The sequence below is a fragment of the Pristis pectinata genome, chromosome 40, assembly GCF_009764475.1.
Source record: "Pristis pectinata isolate sPriPec2 chromosome 40, sPriPec2.1.pri, whole genome shotgun sequence".
Classification (NCBI taxonomy): domain Eukaryota; kingdom Metazoa; phylum Chordata; class Chondrichthyes; order Rhinopristiformes; family Pristidae; genus Pristis; species Pristis pectinata.
In genome coordinates, this window is record NC_067443.1 from 8,060,831 (window position 1) to 8,080,821 (window position 19,991).

The 19,991-nt window shown below is 39.5% G+C and overlaps 1 protein-coding gene across 1 annotated transcript in view; it reads right to left on the minus strand.

Moving 5' to 3' along the window:
• LOC127587415 (regulation of nuclear pre-mRNA domain-containing protein 2-like) overlaps positions 1 to 19,991 on the minus strand; it is a 59,604-nt gene that overhangs the window by 17,572 nt on the left and 22,041 nt on the right. Inside the window, exons 3-6 of the mRNA XM_052045712.1 lie at positions 12,469 to 12,598; positions 8,538 to 8,638; positions 2,333 to 2,371; positions 1,168 to 1,220 (exon numbers count right to left, since the gene is read on the minus strand). Of these exons, the coding sequence (XP_051901672.1) occupies positions 1,168 to 1,220; positions 2,333 to 2,371; positions 8,538 to 8,638; positions 12,469 to 12,598 (323 nt within the window). The remainder of the gene's footprint in view (positions 1 to 1,167; positions 1,221 to 2,332; positions 2,372 to 8,537; positions 8,639 to 12,468; positions 12,599 to 19,991) is intronic.

Here is a 19,991-nt window from a genome sequence, read left to right on the forward strand (position 1 = left end):
AATTCATTCACTAGAACACCTAGATTCTTCTGTACTTCGCTCACTTGCAGTTTCTCTACTTAGATAATAACCTGCCTTTTGATTTTTCTTACCGCAGTGCATGACCTCACATTTCCTCACACTAAACTCCATTTTCCAGCCTGTTGCCACTCTTATCTACATCCCATTTAGAACGACAGTATACTTGTCACAATATTCCCTTCCACCTATTTTCATATCATCGGTAAATTTGGAAACATAACATACTGGTCCTTCCTCCAGGTCATTAATGTAACTAGTGAACAGTTACCAGCCAAGATCCAATCTTACAAGTCAGAGGGTTAAATACATAGCACGATGCAAACCACGCTCTCCTTAGACTGTCTACCAAACTCAAGGAGGAACAAATCGCAGGATTCAATAACTTGCCTCAGTGTCACAGAGCTAAAAGGAGAATCAGTCAAAGTTTACATCCGTGAGAAGGTCGCTCATGTGTGGAAAATGAACTACTGGCAGAATCAGGCTTCACTGATAAATACCTGGTGAGATCTTTTTTCATCCACGAGCAGGGTGGGGTCATAAAGGATGTTTTACTCCAATCTCTCTTGGAGAGATACAACATCCATGAGGGAAGTTAAAATGTTAAATCTTATTTTTTTTCTAAAAAGAAATCAAACTTATATGTAGTTTGATTTCTTTTTAGAAAAAAAATTCTGACTTTTGCGCTCATGTCAAGGTGAGGATTATTATTATCAAATCTTTCTTCAGTGGCTATGTAGACAAAGACTAACATTTAAATAAATCCCTTTACTAGTCATTATAAAATGACATGGTCAGATGGATGATTACATTCACATTATGAACATTAAAAGGCACTAAATAAATGCAGTGTGTTGTTGCGTGTAGGGGACGCCAGAAGTGACAATCTAGGCATTCACACTTGGAACAGCACCTCAGAATAACCTCACCACATGACAAGTATACCTATAGAATCCAAATCTCAGCAACTGGAGAGATCGGAAGTAGAAAAATAAAATACAAACACAAGAGACTGCAGATGCTGGAATCCAGAGCAACAAACAATCTACTGGAGGAAGTCAGCTGCTCAAACAGCATCTGTGTTGGGAAAGGAATTGTCAACATTTCAGGTCGAGACCCTCCATCATGGAATAAAATACAAACACTCACCCTGAATTCAGCTAGAATCTTGGATTTCACAACAACTCTGGTTTTATTGCTCACTGTGGGGGACAAAAAAGAAAGGTGAAATCAGCTGTGCATACAGCAGCGCCACTGGAACAGAGGTATACATTGCCGTTACTGAGATTTCACTAATTCGTACCAATGAGCATCTAAAATATACAGCCAGTGTTTATCTCAGAGGAATCTTCAGTGAAAATCACTAACAATCAAAACGCAGAGCAAATGATCACAGAACTCAACAATGAAGAATGAAAAGAGAATTGAGCGGTTTAGTCTCAGGGCTCAGATGTGATTTTCCTTGACTACAACAGCCCAGTTCCTGTGGTTTGAATGTTATCTGAACAATAACTACTGAAGCCAAGTCTTTGCAGAAGCTCTTAGATGCAGTCTCCTGGGCCAAAGTGAGTGGGGCAATAGGTGTCCTGTAATTGGCCCCACTGGATTGTGATGGAAGAAGAAAACTGGCCCAAACCATGCTTCCAACAAACAAGCAGCAACCTCTGGAGTTGTCTCAATGAAAACTGATCCTGACAGTATAGTCAAGGTCACCGTCTTCTACCCTATCCCGAACACCCCACCACCCAGTTCCCCAATCCCAATTCTCAAAGATGGCCAGTTGGAAGGGGATCTATAAACTGTCAGTTTTTGGGAGTGGGTGTAAGCTGAATACAAACAACAGCAAGGAGAGAGATGAAGCAGACAATTCTATATTATTTCTATTGATTTGTCTTGGGGTAAACCAGTCAGGAAAAAAACTGCAAAAACTGAAGTGCTTTCTTGAGGTTAAGATATCTATTGGGCTTTAGGGCAACGGGAGTCAGAACCAGCAGAGGTTTCTCGACAAAGATAACCATTACATTAGATAGGCAAAAGTGACACAGCTCAGAGCTGGATCATCAACTAATCATCTATAGCTTAAGGTTTAATTCATTAAATATCATTATAGACATTTCAATGTCAGACTAAACAGCCTTGTGTTGGAAGAACAAGGTCCATAATAACCTACAAGGTCTGAAATGGAACTTGTTTGTCAGCCTCATGAGTAAACTGGAACAGCAAAAGTAGATTGAATGTCACCAAATATTCAACGTTTTATTAAATAATCAAATTCTGAATACATCTTTCCTCCTGCCAGAAATTTTATCCATACCTGTTTTCACTTTTGTAAAGTCAGGTGTCTTTCGTCCCACTAAAATGAATGGAAACAAGTGAAAAATAGTGAATTTTCTGTTGCTTAGTCTGAAGTCTTCTTGCAACAATCACTCCAGACTGCACTCTAATATTTTTGTTTGCATTTGCACTTAAGGGAAGTGGTAACTATTAAAAACATTTTATTTTAAAACATCTGGCCCCAGTTAATGGTCTTCACTAGTGGTAACTGACAGAAATAGACATCTCCCCAAACACCTCCCCCACCCCCCGAAATCTCAAACTCTTATCAGTCACCTCCAAGCATTTTAAATGCAAATCATTCCCCTGATAATATGCAAAGACTCAACAGATTGTTCTGCAGTTTTCCCTGCTTGAGAGGGAGTTCTTTGTTTTTGCCTGGCACATCCAGTGACAGATCGATATGCTGTAGACATGAGCCCACTTCCCTCTCAGACTATGATTTAAGAATGCGTATTAATGGGTCACCAATCAATGGTACGACGTAAATAATCCCATAAATATGTCCTGCTGAATCCCTTCTGCTTTTCTAAGCACTGAAACTGCTATATTTCCACTTACAAAAATTTCACAAAATATATTGTTTAAGACAAGGCACAAACATGATGCTCATCCAGCAGAAACTATGCCCCCAGAAGTCCAATCCTGCTCTGGGCTGATACACACACTCAATGAAAACAACAGTTATGCTGCAAAGTTTTACATGAGGAGGAGAAGGAAGAAAAAAATTGATCTTGATTGTGAAACTGCACACACAAGAGCTGCTACATGCTTCATAGGTCAACAGCCTTGATCAAGGTTAGACCAGAAGAATGACCTGGGTAGGTACTGGGTGAGCTACTGAAGTTAGTGGAACAATTCACTTGCCAGAATCAGCATATTGAGCATAACTCAAAAGTGGCTGAAGTAACCCCGGTTTATAACCTGCGGCTGCTGGTTCAATGTAAGTTTCACACCTGCAATTAGGAGGTGATTAAAATTCATAGATGATTGTATGATGGACAGACCTGAGGATTTTGTAAATTACAGAAATGCGCTATTGGAAACCTGCTATACGACGTGAATTTTCATCAAAGTTAACACTTATCAGATTAGACATCAGTCACCATCACAATATAAATGCTCAACAAATTCCATTTGTTTTTGTTTTAAAATCATATGTTTTTGGGTGGATCATAATTCTGGTATCCACATTGTGTTTCCTCAACCTTTCAACAAGAAGACAGCATAAATCATGTATATAATCTTGCAATATGTTGGCCAAAGAACAGCAGTTACTTTTCTTGTGTTGTGGGTGCTTGGTTTGTGCCCAAGGGAGACCCTACATTCTGTCAATCTGAATGCCCGACTAACCACACATAAAAACATTCTCTGCTTGACTGAGTAGCCTTTGGCATTAATAGATTTGCTCTGATGCATTTTTGTTTGTTTGATACTTTAAATAACACACCTCAGCACTTATTTATGAGTAAAACAAAGAAATGCACGAGGCATCAAGGTACAGGTAGTTCTGACATAACCTGCCATACCCATAAAGCATTGGCTACAACTTGATCAAGAAAACCTGTTTAAATCTGTGCTTTGAAGAAAACTACAGCCTGCTCTGCTATAACGTGACTTTCTATAAAGTGACATTTCTTTGAAACATAACTATCACAGTATATCAGAAATACCTGTATATCACCTAAAAAAATGTCCAGAGCATGCAATTAAGCAGGTAAAGACAGCATCATTCTGCACATCTGCATTGTCAATAGCTATTCTCTGTTGGTAGTAATAAGTTTGATGACTAGGGCATTGTGAGGGGTATCGATCGGGTGAATACATGCAGGTATTTTCCCCTCAGGTTGGGTGAGACTAGAACTAGAGGTCATAAGTTTAGAGTGAAAGGTGAAATATTTAAGGGGAATCTGAGGGGAACTTCTTCACTCAGAGGGTGGTGCGAGTGTGGAATGAGCTGCCAGCAGTAGTAGTAAATGCAGGTTCTATTGTAACATTTAAGAGAAGTTTGAATAGGTGCATGGATGAGAGAGGTATGGAGGGCTATGGTTCTCCATATAGGTGCAGGTAGATGGGGCAAGGCATGGACTAGATGGGTCGAAGGGCCGGTTTCTGTGCTGTAGTGCTCTATGACTCTGCGCAAGAGTACTATGCTTTTCTTTGTATTGTCCAGTACAAATCTTGACCAAACAAATCACCAGTTTAGCAACAGCCACAAGTCAAAGCTTCAGCCAAAAAGCAGGAAAGCAAGAGTAAGGACAAGTCTGATCCAGTTTTCTCCAAACTTTCATAGTGTGCAAGCTGCTCGATTCCTGTGGCATCACACACATTAACAGCAGTGCCACTGACTTGACTGCATCTATCACTTGTTACTCTACAGCAGGCTGTTACATTTTAACAAAAGGCAAATATTATAGACACTGGTGGCCTGGAGTAAAAATAGAAAATGCTGGGAACACTCAGTAGATGGGGCAGCATCTGTGGATTGAGCTAATGTTCCACATTTTTCTTTCTTGACATTTTCTGATTTAATCGCAGGCATATTTATTTATCTGAAAAGGGGACACAAAATTGCCCTACCATCAGAAATGGTTACTGACAATTACTTTAATTTTATTCCATAGAAAGAGGCATTTCAGCTCAACTATCTTTCCCATAGTGTATACTTCATACAAGGCTCAACACAACTTGACTCTACATCACAACCTAAGGTAGAGACTTTCATTATTCATTCACATGATGCTGGCAGACAGGTCCATATTTATTATTTCTCCCTATCTGTCCCTGGAATGAGTGGCTTTCTACGCCATTTCAAAGGACAATTAATGGACTCCACGGTGGTGGACCTGGAAACATCTACAGCCAAACTGGAAAAGAATGTCACATTTCTTGTCCTAAAGAACACTAATGAACCAGATGGGTTCTAATGTCCTAAAATGTCCTGAAATCCAACCATATTGTGACACCAGCTTTTTAATTCCAGGTTTATTTAATTCACTGAACTTAAGCTCCCCAGATACTATGTTGGGGTTCCAGTTTAAGTCAGCATCTTGTCTACTAGCTTGGCAGCTTAGTAACCCAACTACTAAGCAACCGTACCCATTATGAACAAGTCTCTGTTTTATGACTAGATAGAAGACTGCAAGGATCAGATAATTGGCACTGGATAAATAGTCACTTGAAACACAATTAGCAAAGTCTTGAGGACACCACCTCCACACAGATCTTACAAGAGTAAACAAGTTTTGGAAAAGTTATGAAGAGGGATAAAAGAATAACCAGGAAAAGAATAGGACTCATTAGTGACAATAGGAGCAATCTCTGCATGGAAGCAGAAGGTACAGGTGAGGTCCTAAATGAACACTTTTCATCAGTGTTCACAAGGGAAACAGACTCTGTAGTTGGAGAACTCAGCAAAGTGGAAGATGTAATTCTAGTGCAAGTCTCCATAAATAGAGGAGTTACTTAATATCCGAGCAAGCTTAATGGTGGATAAATTCTCAGGGCTGGGTGTGATTTACCCCAGGCTGCTATGGAAGGCAAGGGAAGAGACTGCTGGGGCTCAGGCTGAGATTTTTAAATCTTTGCTGGCCACCTGAGGTACCAGGTGACTGGGGGATGGCGAATGTGACCTCCCTTTTCCAGAGCAGCAAGGAAAAGCCTGGCCATTACAAACCTTTGAGCTTAACATCAGAAGCAGGAAAGCCATAAAAAAATCTGAGGGACAGGATTAATGATTACTTGAAAAGGCAGAGATTGTGCTAGTTAGTTTTGCGGTTTAATCTATTTAAGAGGCAGCGAGAATGGCTTTGTTAAGGGCAGATCTTGTCTGACCAATCTCACAGAAATTTTTGAGGGAGCAACAAATGTATTGACAAGGGAAGTAGACATGGTTTATAAGGACTTCAGTAAGTTTTTCGAAAGGTCCCATGAGGGAGACAGGCTCAAAAGGTTAGAGCCCATAGGATATAGAGCAAGATGACAAACTGGATCCAAAATTGGCTTGGAGACAAAGGGTGACAGTAAAGAATTATTTTTGTGATTGGATAGCTGTGACTTGTGGTGCTCCACAGGGATCGGCACTGGGACCTTCGCTATTTGTAATAGGCATGAATGATTTGAATGCAGGTGTAGGATGCATGATCAGTAAGTTCACAGAAGATGTGAAGATTGGTGGAATTGTTGACATCGTGGAGAGTAATCCAAGCCTACAGGGTGATAGCAATGTGTCGGAGAAATGGCAGATGTAAATTAACCTAGATAAATGTGAGGTGATGCATTTTGAGACTACTAATGAGGCTAGGACATACACTATTCCTTGGGGGTATTGAAAAACAGAAGGACCTTGGTGCGCATCCAAAGATCCTTGAAGATGGCAGCTTGGGGCAGAGCATTGTTAAGAAGGCATATGGGATGCTGCCACTCACTATTCGGGGCACTGAAAACAAGAGCGGGGAAGTTATGCTGGAAGAGTACAAATGCAAGTTTGAAGGAGCACTTTTTCCACATGGCACATTATTAAAACATCAAAACCTTGCGGTTGTCAAGGCTAAAACTGTAAAAGCATCTGGGAAAGGACTAGATAGTTATTTGAAAAGAATATAAGGGGAGGTTAGGGAAGGGGATTAAATAGATTAAACTGCAAAACTAACAGTAGCACAATATACTGAACAGAAACAGCACCACTGATACCGGATCAGTGATTCACCCAGATCTTTTTCATGTACAGTGGCATCTATGAAGAGATAAAAAGAGTTAATATTTCACTCCACAGATGCTACATGAATATTTCTAGCACTTGGTTTTTAGTATCGGATTTCTGGCCTCTGTAGTTTCATTGTCTTTGGATTAATTTTCAAGTACCTCTGGTTGTTGTGATTAGCTGGAAATTCTGTAGTTTCTTGCAATGATTAGCTCTCCTCATTCCTTTCTATCTACCATTCACTGGCAGCTTCCTACTTCCCAAATTGCAGCTCCCTAGCTGGGCAGTTCAATTCTAGGGAATTTTACTTTTGTAAGATTTTACTTTTAAGATTAATAATGTTAGAATGAACATTAATAGGCTGTCTGTGCAATCCAACCTTATATCCTGAAGTAAACAAAATAATATCACAAAAAAACCAGAAGGATTCTTATATTGTTTATACCCAGCTATTTATTTGGTAGCTCTAACATAGAAAATCATTTCCCAAAGTGTTTAATGCGGGCTAAGTGAAACACAGACATGGAAGTGAAATTAGATGAAATTACGCAAGTGATCAAAATAAGAGGTGGGTTCTAAATAGGATTTTAAAAGGACATGTTGGGAAGAGTTATAAACAGTGTGATCTTGGACCTAAAGATACTGCCATGAATGGTGGGGAGGGGAAAGGATGAGAGTGATAAGAGTCCAGAGATATATGCAGATTATTGACTTTGAAGAATACAAAGGTATAAACTGAAGTCTATTGAAGGTAATAGATAGAGCCCATTAAGTATGTGGTCAAGTACTTTACTCTGGAGGAATAACGAGCATTAATATGCCAGATGGATGAAGCTGGAGTGGAGGCAGACAAGGTTAGGGAGTAAGGAGTCACAATGCAATATCGCTATCATTGAGGAGATATCTGCACTATAATCTCCTTTGCAAGTGCTGTGAAGTAAACAACATCTGTGAGTATGCACACAAACTTCAAATTGCAAACTATGAGTAACCCCAACAAACGAAGGCATCCACAGAAATTTGATTTAGACTAGGCTCAAAGTTTACAATGCTGTATCCCAAGGAGTGTGATGTTTTAGAATTCTGAAAGGCAAGGTACCTATAGCCACTTTCCCTCCAGAATATGACACCATACAGGAAAAGCATGTATTTAATAAACTAACTAGATAAACAGTTCAAAGGTGTTGAACAGTAATGAAGAGCTTCTAACAAACTGATAAACTGCGAGCTGTCCCACAAAGCTGGTCACTCATGTCCTCCACACTCACTGAGTTATCTTGTCTGAAACACAAATCATTACACAAAGAGATGGAACAGAGACTAAATAAAGGGACCAAAGGTAACTGAGGTCCTCCAGAAGAGACTTCAATAACTGAGGAGTGTTGATGCTTAAGGTAAAGTTTACCTGCTTAAAAATGACAAATATCGTCTAACCATTCTGAGAACCAACAATATGCAGTTTTTTTTACACAAATTGCCTTACCAAGAGCAGCACGAAGGTCTACAATCAATTCCTCAGGGTAGACGCTCCTCTGCTCCCATATGGTAAATATACGGTCCACTGATTTGCGAATAGAAGGATCCCTAAAAATTAACCATTTGTGAGTTAGTACTAGCTTAAAATCACAACAGAATATTTTACTTAACTTTTTACACTTGGTGATTCATTAAGATGTAAAGTTTATTTGAGTTTTGTCATTGATTCATCCAGTGCTGAGTGCGACAATGGTGAAAGGTTGTAGACACTGTAGGCTCTCACTTGTAGTTCCCTTTTTGTCACATTCACCAACTGAGTCTCTCGATGACCTTTCATATCAAGTTACTTTCTATTATACTTTATGGAACTCAACTAATCTACTTAGGCAATTGGTGCATCCGTTCAGCTCTGTCCTCATTCCCATTTCCCCCTCTCCCATCTCTTCCTAAAATTGCCTCTCATCTGTTAGGCTTCAGTTCCAATGAGCAGTACACTAAATCATTTAATCCATCTTCTCTTTACAGACGTTGTCTAACCTGCTGTGCATTTCAGTACAAATGTTTTGTCCAGTTATCAGTAACACTGCACAAAATAAGCCCATGTTTGCAACTTCAGCCATGGACAGGATTAAGATAGAAGATGAAATATTAAACAATTTTTACTGGAAAAAACTGATCTGAATGATAACATGCCACATACACAAAGTTTTGTAGGACCAGAATTACTAAGCAGATGAAAACAGTCATACTGAATGGAAAGTGCAACATTTTCCGACCTCTGATGCAATAGCATTAGTTTGCAAATACCCAAAGCTCTGACTGGCTTTTGGATTTCTTAAGATTGTACTAAAGCAGGTTCCAACAACAGTTCTGACAGCACTACTGAATTTCTATATATACCTTCACATGTATGTATTCCATAAATTACTGTCAAACTTTTTCCATTAAATCTGAATGTGCTGATAGGCTCACTTCTGCTTGTTACTGCAAACTCTTTGGCCAGATTTCCTAAGCAGCTTATAGTTATAGTGGGTCATTTTCATATTTTTGTTGGTACAATAGTACATAGTCAAGGACAACTACAACAGGACAGATGTGTCACAAATTTGACAGGTAGCTAAAGGAACAGAGATCACCAGGAGAAACAAGGTACTGGTACTGACAAAGTGCCCCAGTTCAAGTTATATTTAAATGTATAAAAGCTAGTGCCACATTTAGACTTAATTATAAAGTGACAAAGTTTCAACAAACAATGTATGTGAAATCTCAGCTTGGGCCTGTAAGACATCCTTACGTAAACAGAATAAACAAATTAAACAGTTCACAGCGCTTCACATGAACAGCTTCAATGTAAATTATTTAAAATATCCCAAATATTCCATGTTTGTACTGATACTTGTCAAGCTGATATGGTGACTTTTTAAAGGCAATAGGATTCAATGATGTTAGTTACTCATGTTTGTGTAGTTTTAACTTTCAGTAACTCCTACAAATTCTTGGAATTAGTTATGATTTGACCACATGATTCTTCAGATCCAGGTCCTCCTACTTCCACACAGAATTCACTTCCAGGCCTTAACTCAGCAAAAAGTGCAGACTGACAAATGTTATATTCCAAACAAGCACGGGGAAAGGTTATGTAGTAGGACATGATAACTAAATTATTCCTGAAACCATCTTCATACAGAAGAATTAATGAACATTTCATGGTATACAGACTGTCAGAAACAATTAACAGATTTGTAGACCACTAATTGAACTTTTTGAGGGAATCACAGTGAATAAAGCAGATTTTCAAAAAGGCCTTACATAAAGAAGTCAGAAAATTTAAGGCTCAGTGTATTAAAGGAACTGCAATTACATAGGAGAGAGATAGCTATGAATCAGAAGACAAAGATTGTCGGTGAAAATGACGTACCCACACCAGGAACCAATTTGCTACCTATTTACAAAAGTAGGTTGTCAAAGACATATGAGGCATGATAATACAACTGAAAGAAGTATAGCAACCAAAGATTGTGGCATGAACAGTTTAGCACAATAAGCAATGAAAAGATAGGTGACATCAAGTTTCATCCAGTTCCACAACCTATAAAAAGAGATCCCGAATGAAAATCTGGCAATGTATTTATCAGTTCAATCTAGGACAAAAAAAGCTATTTCAATTAATTTCTACTACTTCCCTGCCACTGGATTCAGGCTAGTGCCACTTTTCTTGAATTAGAGAAATTATGGCACAGAAAGAAGTGGTTTAGTTCATGGTATCTTTCCTATCATTGTCTCCTTCCAATGACAACATGTATCATTGAAATAGTAATGGACCCAGCTACACTTATCTTTTATTGTGGGGGGGGGGGGGGGGAGCGGTTTGAAAGATTCTTTTTTCCTGTTCCACGAGTGCTGTCCCTCACCTCTCTTACTTCATTGATGACTACATCAACATGTTTCTCGCTCTCAATGAACTGAAAAATTTCATTGTTTACTTCCAACAATCCTCACTATCACACCTCAGACAATCCTTTCTTCAGTTTTTTTCTTTCTCCATTTCTGGTAGCTATTGGAGTCAGGTTGGGGACTCCAACAGCTACCTTCCCCACTCCCTTCCATATTCCATACCAGTGTTTTTTTTAATGAAGTCTTCCTTTACTGTCAGTTGAGGGTTCGCTCTGCCTTGGTTGACAGGGCCCTTAATCATGTTAATTCTATTTCCTGCACTTCTACTCTTACCCCTCCCCTTCCTCCAGAATTATGTGTGGAATCCTCTTGTTCTTGCCATCTGGGGGGGGGGGGGGGTGGGCAGAAGTTTTTTTTATTGTACTAGTATCAGCAAGTTACTGGAAGTACTATAAAATGTACAATTTGCAGATGGCAGAGCATAACATATAACAGATGGCAGAGCATAACATATAGCATGTGGGACATTTCTATCTGGCCACCTTTGATTGTCATGTGTGCTCACCATTCCCCTACCAGGAAATACAAGGAACAAAGTCACAATTCCTGATTGCCAAAGCCCTGCACAACACAGATCCCTCCCACCAATAATGAGAGGCCCCTCCCTCATAACAGTGACTGTTGGTTAAGTTGTACATCTGGGCTTACCAGCTCTCACAGCTGTGAATGTGTGTGAATGTCTCTGACATTCGAAAACAATGAAAAATATTCAAAAACTATTAAAATAAATACTTAAAAACATTAAAACTGAATACACAATATTACCACAAAACAGTGAACAATAATTAATTCAAAAATATGAATTACCGGAAACGTGCCCGGATAACCCAGTATATTTCTCAGCAAAACTACTGGAGAAGTGCAGGAAGTTGGCATCCCATTGCTGGACCTCATGAAGTATCCAACATAGGCGCACAGTCCAAGTGACAACAGTGAGGATCTCACAGGAAGTTCAGGACTCCCATGGTCACATGAAAGGCCCTCAAAAGTAATTCTGATTTTCAATCTGACCACCACCCAAAACAAAGCATGTTTAATGCTATAGACAGAACATGCTGAAGAAGTGGACTCCGAGTCTAATGCGAGTGGCAGTATTATGGAGGGAGGCAGAGGAATAATAAAAGAAAGTAAATAAAATCATTTACGTTTCTTGGGCCGATACATATCCAGTTATTCATGGTGGAAAATGAGCACATGGGAGGCCCTAACAGTTAAAAAGATTGTCAACACTAACGCTTAGGCTTACATGAATAACGATAACATGGATGAAACACTGGAGTTTGATTAGAACCTTTGAAGCTATACTCCAGCCAAAGTCAACACCTTCAACAGATAGAGATAACTGGAAAAACATTATAAGAAAAACATCCCACAACTAAAGGAAGTAGGGAAATCACGCAGAGAGGGAGCATACTCATTGAAAATGAATGGCAAGGAATATTAAATTACATTTCACTAAAATACCCGATAAAATCTTCACTCACCTCACCAATGTGCCTGCTTCAATTAGAACCTCAGAAAAAGCATCTCGAAATATAATTGCATTTTTCCTTTTGCAATTCTGAATAACATCATTGGCAACATAAAAAAGGTTCAATCGATGAGGGATTGAAGCTAAACAAGGGAAAAACAGAAAGCTTTATTAATTTGTGACAGTACTCCAGATGGTGGACAGAAGTGCAATATAATTTGCCAATTTACCAAAATTAAATATTATACACTGTGCAACATCAGCTAGAGAATTACACATGAATGGTACATGGTAATAAATGGCTGGTAATTGCAAAGCAATTTCAATCTTAGATCTTTCAACACACACACACAAAATCCATTAGGTTTGGATCAAGATGTAAATCTTTTGATGTATGTTAAGCTAAAGGTCAGCAATTGATGAAAACAAGACATTATTTCCAGGAGCAAATTTTCACACTGCTCCCACTAGAAGTACCAGTTAAGGTAAAGATTGCAAGTATTACTCTGAATGGCTCTGGTTTGTGCCTTTCAAGGACATGGCAATGGTCTGCAAAGGGTGACAATCAGAGCTACAGTACATGAACAAGAATTACAGTGTAAACCTAATCAATTGAACTCAATTCATTTTCTCTAAATGTTCTTTTTTCTTGTTATGCTTTACAAACTTAGAAGTGTTTCTCTTATTAAGCTTCTATTTCTAGATTGGGTTATTTATTCCCATGAATGAAGGCTAATTTCCCTTAGCAGCTATGTCAATAAAATTGGGACAAAAAGTTACTTGTTGGAAGGATTAGAGGGAAGTTAAGGAATTTATTTTCCTCACCAAAGAATGCTAAGGATCTGAAAATCTCTGCCTGAAATGGCAATGGATGCAAAAACATGATCACATCTAGAAAGTACCCAGATTAGCCTTAACCCTGCTGCTTAAACGGCTAAATACCAAGAATTGGCAAGTGGGATAAGGCCAGATAGTCTTTGGCCAAATGGTCTTCTGTGCAGCAGATCTCACTGACTCTATGAGATCACCGTCCTATAACAACAGTTTCATGTAAAGCTTTTTTTTAAAAAAGTATTCATTGTTCAAGATCTAGGCATCACTGAAAGGTCAGCATTTACTCCCATCTCTAAATACCTTCCTGAAGATAGTGCTGAACTGCCTCCTTGAACTGCTTTGCCTCTTCTGGTAAAGGCATTCCTGTTGAGTTGTTGCATACAATGCTCCAGAATTTAGACCCAGCACTGGTAAAGGAGGGAAGATGTACTTCCAAGTTAGGATGGTGTGCAAAGTGGAGAGCAATGTGCAGATGGCCATGGTCTCTGTACCTGAAGGCCTTGTCATTCTTGGTGGAGAAGTTGTGGGTTTTGCAGGTGCTGTCGTAGTAGCATAGATGAGTAATTTCAGTGCATTTTGTACACTGCAGTGTTGAGGTAGAGAATGATTGCTTAGAGTGGCGAACTGCATACAAATCAAGTAGGTTGCTTTGGACAGAACACTGCCTCAGAAGTGTCACACTCCTGTCTCATGCCTTGTAGAGAGTGGATAAGCGTTAGATGATTAATCATGTACCAGAGAATACCCAGTCCCTGACCTACTCATGTAGTGCAGCTTACCTAGTTGAGTTTTTGGTCATTGGTTATCCTCAGGATGATGATGGACAGGGTAACAGAAGTGCCACTGAATATCAAGGGCAAACAAATCTCTTGTTGGAGATGGCCATTGTCTGGCACATTTGAGATGTAAATGTTACATGCCACTTACAAGGCCAAGGCTGACTGTTGTCTAAGTCTTACTGCATGCAGCCATGGACTGCTTCACTTGTTGAGGAGTTGTGAATGGAATTAAAAGCAATGCAATCGTCAGCAAACAACCCACTTCTGACCTTATGACAGACCATCAACGACGCAGTTAAAGGTGGCCTGAGGAACTCCTGCAATGATGTCCTGGAGCTGGAATGGTTATGGTTGTGGTTGTAAAATCACAAACATCTTGCTTGTGTGAGGTATAACTGCAGACATTGGAGTATTTTTCCCTTGATGCTATCAGTCAGTTTTTACAGATGCACCATTGTCACATCCAGTCAAATGCTGCCTTGATATCAACAGCAGTCACTCTGAATCCGCACCCCTGAAATTCAACACTTGATCACATTTGGACTAAGGTCATGATGAGGGAAGGAGCAGCATAGTCCTTGCAAACAGCATCAATAATCAGTTTATTGGCAAATTGGTGATTCTAAAAATGATCTGTTTGTTACCAATTTCAACCTCAATATACAGCCAATGCAAATAGATAACAAGCAGCACTTAAATAGCACTTTTAAATTTCACCCCATGCTATCATTTATTACAAACCTAATCAATATCAAATTTTTAGATTCAGATGAGCACATCGCCAATTTCAATCCTTTCATCTTCCAACAACTATTGTACAATAGGAGCAAGGATCCTGGATCTTTCCCTTTTGTGCCTCAATGCAGTAAATATTAATCACAGTTACAAGTAAACTCACAAAAATAAACTGCAAAGCTGTTGTACTATGCTGAGGGTTCCTTCCGATATTGATTAAACTAGTCAACAAAAAATTTTTCACAAACCTTAGCTCATTTTTGTATATCCACCACTGGAATCGCAGACATACTCTTGTGCATTAGTTAAAAAACTAACGCTACAACTCACTAATTGCACACAAAGCTCCTTCAATGCACTTTTAATTCATCACCTCAAACTGCTCCAATACCATCACCACCAATGCAACTGCTATCTTGAGTAGTGGGGAAGAATGAGGAAAAGTTTCGCCAATGGCTACCACCTGCCGTCTGGGTCTCAAAATTTGCTCAAATCATGTTTATTTACATTCATTCTCAATCCTAAACTAATTTCAAGAGATTTATTTCACAGCAGAAAAACCAGCCACAGCAGGGTCAATGAGTTCTTAAAACTCAGTCTGGAATATATGCATTATCAGCCTATGCCACAGATTTGAGAATATTGTTCTACTGAAGAACTAAAATGAACTATTTCCTTAAATGTTTTCAGTAACTTCTGGAGGTTTTTATCCACAGAAACTGTCCAGTTACGACACCTTTTCATTTCTCAATGCCTCTCCAATCTCCTCTCCTAAATTTACGATGGAGTCAATGCAATGGAGCTAGTTGCCTTTAGTATCTCTAAGTCTTTTACACAAAGAGTTAGCAAACTGCAAAGGCAAAGGGAAACATTCTAACCAAACTTAATCCCCTCTTCCTTCACCACAAAGGATCAAATGGATAATGAGCAAGGAAATTTTGGTTGCTTTTCCGTTCGTAACCTGAAAGGGCACTGAAAGTAGCAAGGACACCAAATGTGTTCTGGATGAGGGATTTCAACATCAATTACTTAAAGTGGCTTAGCACCACAACCCACTGACCAGGCTGGTCAGTCCAGAAGATACTTGACCTTGACATTATACCCACTGACCTTGTCCCCACTAATTTACCTGCAGCAGATTTATTTACCACATTGGCATCAATAGGAGTGACTACCACGCAGTTCTTTTGGAGACAAAGCTGAATCTTCACAATGAACACACCATTTATCATACTGTATGGCACTACAATTATGCTAAATGGGATGGGATCACAACAAGTTTGGCAACTCAAAACTGGTCACCCATGAGCTGCTCTGGGCCATCAAGAGGAGCAGGATATACAGCACCAATGTACAGCACCACAATTTGTAACCTCTTGGCCCAGCATATCCCTCACTCGACCATAGCAATCAAGCCAAGGGATCAAGCTTAGCTTAATAACTGTAGAAAAGATGCTAAGAGGAACATCAGCCATTAGCTAATTCAGTGAAGCTGCAATATGAAAAAAAACTTATTCATCTCACAACCAACAGATTAGATCAAAGTTCTGCAGCCATGACACATCCAGTCATGAATGGTAGTGGACAAATAATGACATTTTTTATTAGTCACATGTACATCGAAACATACAGTGAAATACATCTTTTGCATAGAGTGTTCTGAGGGCACCCCGCAAGTGTTGCCATGTTTCCGGCACCAACATAGCATGCCCACAACCTGTACGCCTTTTGGAATGTGGGAAGAAACCAGAGCACCCGGAGGAATAATTGAAGAACTCAGAAAAATTACAATCACCAGGGAAGTGGCACTGAACAACTGCTGGAGCTGTGAGCTGACAACAGTCTGAGTCCAGATGTAATTCACCCTAGGGTCTCAAAAGAAATGGCTAGTGAGATAGTCGATGCATTGGTTGTAATTTTACAAATTTATCTAGATTCCGATAAGGTTCCATTACTCTGAAAAATAACAACTGTAACTTCTTTATTCAGAAATGGAAGGGAGAAAGAAAGCAGGAAACTGCAGGCCAGTTAGCTGAATATCAACCATTTGGAAAATATTAGAAGCTATTATTAAAGATGTTATAGCAAGACTCTTAGCAAAATTCAAGGTAATCAGGCAAAGTCAACACAGTTTTGTGAAATGAAAATCATGTTTGACCAATTTATCACCATTCTTCGGGAAGGTAACGTGTACTATACTTAAGATTTCCAGAAAGTATTTGATAAGGAGCTGCATCAAAGGTTACTGTGGAAAAGAAAAGCTTATGGTGTAGCAGATAATGTGTGGTATGGGCAGAAGATTGGCTGGCTAAGAGAATACAGAGTAGGCATAATGACTGGCGTGCCACAAGAATTGGTGCTGGGATGTCAAGTTTTTACAATTTGTGTAAATGGCATGGATGAAGGTCCCAGAAGTATGGTTGCTAAACTTCCTGATGCCACAAAGATAGGTAAAATTGTGAAGAGGACGAAAAAGAGGATAAGGGATATATAGATTAGGTGAGTGAGCAAAAATCTGGTCAATGGAATATAATGTGGAAAAATTAAACAATTGTTAATTTTGGGGAAAAATAAAGAAAGATTATCTAAAGGATAAGAGATACTGAGCTTTGGATCTAGATGTTGTGTTCCACATTTTGCAAAAAGGTTAGTATGTAGGTGCTGAAAGTAATAAAATGACAAAAGGTTATTGTTTATTGCTAGGGGAATTAAATACAAAAATAGGGAGGTCATGCTTCAGTTACAAAGGGCATTGGTGAGATCACAGCTGCCATACTATGCACAGTATTGGTGTTCTCATTTAAGGAAAAGATGTTAATTGATTGGAAGCCGTTAAGAGAAGTTTTACTTGACTGAAACAGGCGTGATGCCTTCTGAGGAAAGTTTGAGTAAGCTGGGCTTGTATTCACTGGGGTTTAGAAGAACAAGAGGTGACAAATGAAGCTGACATTTGATCCTGAGAGGTCTTGACAGGGTGAATATAGATGGGATGTGCCCTTCTGTGGGAGATTTTACAACAGGAATCACAGTTTAAAAATAAGGGATTACCTACTTAAAACAGATAATATGAAATTTTTTTTCAGAGGGTCATAGGTCTTTGAAACTCTCTTCCTCAAAGGATGGCGGAAGCAGAGTCTTTGAACATTTTTTAAGAGTTTGATAGTTATTTGATATGTAAGGGTGGAAAAAATTAACATGGGCAGCTGGCACTGAGGAACTGAGGTTACAATCAGATTAGCCATGATGTTATTAGATGGCAAAGCAGGCTTGAGAGACCAAGTGAACAACTCCTGTTCATATTCCATATGCTTATAATCAGCTGATGGGAGGAGGCAACTCCAAAAATATCCACAATGATGGCACAGCCAGCATGCAAGTGCTAAACAAAAGGCACCTGCAACCGCATTCAGCCAAAAGTGCCAAGTGGATGATCCATCTCAGCCTTTTTCTGAAACCTCCATCATCACAGAAGCCCACCTCCAGCAAATCTGATACACTCCAAGCGATGTCAAGAAATGGCAGAGGGCATTGGATACAGAAAAAGCTATGGGACCAGACTTTATGGCTGTAATACTAAAGACCTGCACTCCAGAACCAGCCACTCTTCTAGCCAAGCTGTTTCAGTGCAAATACAATGCTGGCATTAACCTGACAATGTGAAAAACTGCCCAGGTTTGTCCTGTTCACAAAAAGCAGGACAAATCCAATCAGGCTAATTAACATCCAAACAGTCTACTCTGGTTTATCAACAAAGTGATGGGAGGGTTCATCAGCAATGCTATCAAACAACAGTTACTCACTAATACCCTGTTTGGATTTCACCAGTACCATACTGCTCCATACCTCATCACGGCCTTAATCAGAATAGGTTGAATTTCAGAGGCAAGGTAAGATTTTGCTCAAGGCATCATCTGACTGCATGTGGCATTGATGAACCTTGGTAAAACTGGTCAATGAGCATCAAGGATAAAACTCTCCAACGTCTGGAGTGCCTCGCACAAAGGAAGGTGATTGTGATTGCTGGAGGTCAATTACCCCAAGCCTTAGCACATCACTGAATGGTTCCATAGTGCAGTGTCCTTGGCCCAACCACTTTTAGCTGCCTCATCAATGACCTTTCTTCCACCATAGTCAGCAGTGGGGACATTTGCTGATCATTGTGCAATGTTCAATTCCATTGGCAACTTCTCAGCAAATGAAACAGTCTGCATATGCATGCAACAAGTCCTAGAGAGCATTCAGATTTGGACTGAAAGATGGCAAGTAACATTTCCACTACAAATGTGCCAAACGACGACCATGTTTAACAAGATAGAATCTAACCACTTACCCTTGATATTCAATAGCATCCCCATTGCTGAGTTTCCAATAACAACATCCTGGGGGTGGGGTCACAACTGACCAGAAAATCAACTGGATCAACCACAAAAACACTCCAACTACAAGAGCAGGTCAGAACCTGGGTACACTGCAATAAGTGACTTGCCTTCTGACATCATAAAGCCCTTCCACCATCTTTAAGGCACAAGTGAGGAGACTGTTCCACTTCCCTGCGCGAGTGCAGATCTGACTCTCATTGAGAAATTTGAGCACACTCTTGTGTTTCTCCGTCAGTTTATTTAACCCATTTTAGCCATATGATGAAACTGAGCTCCAAGTTTTAAACAATTTTTGTTCACATTTGGCTCAACTGATAAGCTCAAAATAATCATCTTGTATCAGCTAAAGGTTGTAAAATAAATCAGTTTTGTATACATGACCTTTTGATTATGAGCTACTCTATAGCTTGTACTACCACTCCACCTTCTTTTACGTTTTTCAGAGGTGACCAAATTTTCATTGCCAGTGTTAGAGATCTGAGAACATCAATCACTTGATTTTGCCAAAATCAAAGATGTCAGCTTAATGAAGTTACAGAGAGACGGGGAAAGGAAGAGACGGGGAAAGGAAGAGACGGGGAAAGGAAGAGACGGGGAAAGGAAGAGACGGGGAAAGGAAGAGACGGGGAAAGGAAGAGACGGGGAAAGGAGAAGGCGTGACCTAACATAAAATCATACAGAGGATAGTAGTGTGTTTATTAGAAAACCTTTAGATAATATAAAACTTGCAAGACATGTTAACCTTATTTTTGTTTCGTATAGATACTTATCAACCATTGCACTCCCAACATTTTTGAGATTTTTTTCCC